At 40.4% G+C, this 5,145-nt stretch overlaps 1 protein-coding gene across 1 annotated transcript; it reads right to left on the bottom strand.

Moving 5' to 3' along the window:
• Positions 1 to 1,097: 1,097 nt before the first annotated feature.
• LOC306701335 (extracellular calcium-sensing receptor-like) lies at positions 1,098 to 5,145 on the bottom strand (the record flags this gene model as incomplete). The annotated part of the gene is made up of 11 exons (XM_079166616.1): positions 4,937 to 5,145; positions 4,330 to 4,568; positions 4,116 to 4,207; positions 3,792 to 3,971; positions 3,554 to 3,676; positions 2,890 to 3,384; positions 2,556 to 2,765; positions 2,314 to 2,437; positions 2,047 to 2,240; positions 1,614 to 1,895; positions 1,098 to 1,520 (listed from the first exon to the last, which is right to left on the bottom strand). Exons 1-11 carry the CDS (start codon positions 5,119 to 5,121, stop codon positions 1,098 to 1,100), a joined length of 2,547 nt encoding a protein of 848 aa, XP_079022742.1. The 5' UTR covers positions 5,122 to 5,145.

Genomic DNA, 5,145 nt, shown 5'->3' with positions numbered 1-5,145 from the left:
CAAATAGAATCAAATGTTGTATTCTGACCTAAAATAAGGTGTAGGCTGAATCCTGAGCTTATTGTGCCTACACTGTAACAAATCTCCCTGTTAAATTACACTACTTGCAGCTACAGCTTCCAGCATTCAACTGTAATTCTACAGTCTACCTACTGTCATATACAACAACAGTTTAATACTGTAAACATTACTACAGTACTGTGCTGTATAGAAAAAGCCAAAAGTGTAATACTGTAAAATGTGTTCAAGAACTATAGAATGTGATAAAAATAGCTTTTTATGCTATTATATATATCCCATGCTGCTGTTATTCTTGGTGGTAATACTTTTCTTTTATTTCTTCTATTACTGCCGTTTACTGCTATTATTATTATTATTATTGCTATTATTATTATTATTATTGCTATTATTATTATTATTATTATTATTATTGTCATATGGACATCACATGACATCTATTGCACTTCTATCCATCCTGGGAGAGAGATCCCTCATCAGTTGCTTTACCTGAGGTTCCTTCCATTTTTTCCCCGGAGTCTTTTGTTTGCAGGGTGTGGGGGTTTCCTTATCCAATGAAAGGGTGCAAGAACAGGATGTCATATGTTGCATGGATTGGAAAGCCCCCCCTAAGGCACATTTGTGATTTGTGATGTTAGGCTATATAAATTAATTTAATTTAATTGAATAGATTATATATTAATGTTGTGTAGTAAAAACTGGTCGAGAGCTTAATTCAGTTGAGGTACGGTATATTTATTTGAAACACAGAAAAAGAGAACAACCAACCACGTTAATGCAAAATATATCAATAACATAGTGAGCAGATTTTAATTTAAAAGTGTTTTTTCTTTAATGGTTGATGATGGATGTTTACATTTAATGATGCCTATGAACAGTATGAACAATATTTAGTTACCAACGAAAGCCATAATGACGTGTAGCTGCAAGAGGTTTGCTAATTTCATACTAGCACATTAACACAAAGCATTATTTATATAAAAGGAATTGACATAATGCATACACATGAACAATTGCATGATACCGGGGATACTGTCTCCACCAGACAAAGTTTTATTTTCACGTTCAAGCCAGAAAAACTACCTGGCCATCAGGTGTTTCTTAGTGTTTTTCTCAGGCCTAAAGAGAATGATAAAACATTTGGGGGCAAAAATGCAGAGCAGTAAACCATAGCTAGAGGCCAGGATTGCAAAAATCTCCACAGCAACAGTGTATTTCCCAGGAGAGCTAATGTAAGCAGGGACAAAGGCCACCCAGACAGCACAGAATATCAGCATGCTGAAGGTGATCAGTTTGGCCTCGTTGAAGTTGTCAGGAAGTTTCCGAGCAAGAAAGGCCAGGAGGAGACAGGTGCAGGCCAGCAGACCAATGTAACCCAGAACCAGAGAGAAGCCCACCACAGAGGCCATGGCACACTCCAAGGTGACCGTTGACCCTTGGAAACCCAGATCACGTTGAGGCACAGGGGGGCTGAGGGACAGCCATGTCACACAGATGATAATCTGGATGAAAAGTAAACACATGTCAGTGTTATCATTTTTTATATCAAGTGAAGAAAAGTTTTCATCATCGAATCACCAAAACAGTATTCACACCTGTATAGATGTAAAGAGGCAGACACTTCCTCTCTGTTGGCCTGGACCAAACCACTTCATCAAGGCTCCAGCACCAGGCCGAGCTGAGCGGAAAACAGCAAGAACTACTACGGTTTTGACTAGCAGGCAGGAAACACAAAGTACAAAGCTGATCCCAAAAGCTGCCTGTTGGAACCGACAAGACCAGACTGATGGACGACCAATGAAGACCAGTGAGCACAGGAAGCACAACTTCAGGGACAGGAGAAGCAGGAAGCTCAGTTCTGAATTGTTGGCTCGCACCTTGAGGGGAATCAGATTACCAGACAAATACGTGACCACTTAAACAATACAATACCTGTGCACGGACAAAAAAACAAATTAAAGAAACAAATATGGAAGAATTTCAAATGCATACAACACACTCATGTGTTATATTAGTCTAGGTTCTTACCACAGGTGTTTGACGGTAACAGAGAAACATCACAAACACAGCTGTTGTCACCACTGCACCAGACAGAGCTGCTGTAGTCAGGGTGATGCCCAAGGTTTCATTAAAGGAAAGGAAGTCCAGCTGGCGAGGGATGCAGGCAGTTTGTTTAGCATTGGGCCAAAACTCAGATGGACAACGCTCACAGTGAAGGGAATCTGGGAGAGGAAAACAGAGGAGGTAAGAAAAATAAAACACAAAGAGCTACATTAAGCTACATTATTTCCTCACCAGTTTGATTGCTAATCTCCCCTTCAGCACATCGGATACAGTCAAAGCAGCAGAGACGTTCTCCTTTCGTGTTGGCCTTTCGGGTACCTGGGGGACAGCTCTCAGTGCACACTGAAACAGGCACCTGCACAAAAATCTCAATGTTCAACATTCTCAATGACATAATCTGGTGAATCGACAAAGGTGTTTATTTACACAGCAACTTTTTTAGTAGACATGAGACGACTTGTTGATCTGACTACCTGGTTGGATCCTGTGCTCCACTGAATAGCTGATTCATTAAGGTGGAGGTCAAACCCGTCCACACGACCGATCAAAGCAAGTTTGAGTAACCCCTCAGGGGTTTCTTGCCAGTTGACAAGGTCGTACTTTGCTGGAATGTCGGCACCTTGGAAATAAAACATTTCTCCTTGTGGTGTGGTGACGTTCAATTTGTTCAAGTGTTGCAACAGCTGAAAGTACAAAATGTTGAAAAGTCTGTTAACATTTAAAATTCTGTATTCTGTTTACAAAAGATGCATTGACTATATTAAAAGACCCTTGTGAATTAGATGACTCAGGGACAATACTGTTTACCTCTTTGGGTTTGATGTGTTTTGGAGAAGAGCAGGTGGAGCTGTTGTTTCCGGATGAGCTTTCTCTATCGGGGCAGGAGAGAAGGCTGTGAAGGGCATGAGCTGCAGCATAAACAGCAAGGTAGACATTATATGCCACCCTAAGCTGGGAGATATCAGTGAATTGATTCTTCACTCCCTCCAGGGACTCTGTCCCACTGCAGAGTGGCAGAGAACCTTTCTGAGAGGACTCTTTAGCAGGAAAGAGAGAAGCTGCACGTGATTGTGTAGCTCCAAGATTACATCCAAACTCCTTTTCCCAGAATTCCCGTAAGAATTCATCATCAGGACGACGCATTGGGTGCAAATTTCTGAGATAATTTTCAAATCCGGGTATTGGTGAACTTCGAATGGCCACACCAACAACACCACTTGCCACTTTAGCGATGTCAAGATCTTGAAGAAGATCATCACTGGTGCTCCAAGCCTCACTGGCCAGAAACTGTCTGTCAGTCACCTACAGTAAAAGGACACTGAAATAAATTACGAGAAGAAAAATATATGTCTTTGTTTAGTGATGAATATCTTAGTCGATACACATTTTCACAGCGGTTGCTCACATTTATCTTGGCCAGTTCCAGAAACACTTCCTTAATCTCTGTATACCAGCAAAAGACCAGAATCACCCTGGCAGTCGAAGCTTGAATTGTGAGGGCTACACGACTGGCATCACTCACAATAGTTTCTTTAAGGACGGTCTCTATGAAGTCGAAACACACCCCTTTCCCCTGGGTCTCTTCCTGAAATGCCTGGATACCAAAACAACAAACATGTTCATGCATATATTGTCACTTATTATATATAAAGGAAATCCATGCGATACTTTTTAAAGACGATTCACTGTAAAATATCAAAGACATACACCTGTATTGCCAGATGACCATAATCCTTGTTTACAATCACAGCTCCAATCCAAGTCCAGCGGAAGCGAATGGCCATTCGTGCCATGGCCCGAGCTTGGTAAATATCACTGGGGATTGTTCTGAAGACATTAGGAAAGTTAAGCCTGTCACTCAGACAGGGGCAGCTTGCCATATAGCTGATCTGAAAGAAAAAAGCAGAAATACAATTTTGACACTGCTTTTACAGCATTAGCACCATTTTATCTTTAATTAAAATGTTTTCAAATAGTATCAGCCTCTTGATGTATAACAATAAAGGTTTATTTAGTTAGGTAATGAAACTCACCAACGGCACAGAGAGAGGCCCCAGGACTCTGGACAGAACTATGGTTGATGTTGACGAGGCAGTACCAATGAGCAAAGGAACAGGCTGACCAGCTGCTTATAGCATTAGACATATAATTGCATGACGTTAACCTTTTTATACTATAATCATATGAGTTGTTGTTGTCATCGACATGGTACATGTTCACTGCATACTTCATTTTATCAAGTCATACCTGCTGCCTCTCCAGGTTGTCCATAAGCTGCGGAACGAGGCGTAGAGGGTGTTACGTTGCAGCTGTGTGCGTCTCCTCCGACCAGTGACAGTGCAACTTGCTGACCCCAGTAGGAGCTGGCACAGCTATCAAGAATACGGTAGCCCAGCTTCACTCCTGGTAGCAGGGTCCTGTTTCGATTGATTTCCTCCACCGCAAACGTCATAGTATATGCATTTTTTAATGACTCTAGATCTAAACTGAGACCACAGGAGATGAAATGAATTAAACAAACTGCAATATCAGTGAAATATATATTCACCATGGATATGTATATAAAAACAGCAAATATCAAAAATGTCATTGAGACCAACATAAAGGTATTACAGCAACATGTGTTGAAATAATTATACTATACTTCTAAATTATACAAATATTAGCTTATTTCAAATATATGCAACTTTAACATTTTTGTTATTAATGAACCAATTATAAAACACAATGCATATTATAAACATTATATAACATCATAGCTTTTTTGTATTTTAACAGAAATATATGAGCATGAAAATACATATATATATATTAATTACAACATAATAATAATAATAATACATGTTGGGTTTACCCTGTGCAAGGTTCATAATGAGGCAGCTGGGTGAATCCATGCTCTACAGCTGAACTTTTGTAATAAAGATTAAAAAGTCCACCAATAATCACATCTCCATCCTGGGAGAGGCTCTTGTTGATCGGCGCTCCCCACCTGGAGCACACTGTCGCCTGAACCACCTCCAGCCCTGTGTGTCGGTCCATTACACTGAGAAGCAGCAGGGAAAG

Source organism: Pholis gunnellus (assembly GCF_910591455.1).
Source record: "Pholis gunnellus genome assembly, chromosome: 9".
In the NCBI taxonomy this organism is placed as follows: Eukaryota; Metazoa; Chordata; class Actinopteri; order Perciformes; family Pholidae; genus Pholis; species Pholis gunnellus.
This window is presented reverse-complemented; position numbering and strand designations above follow the sequence as displayed.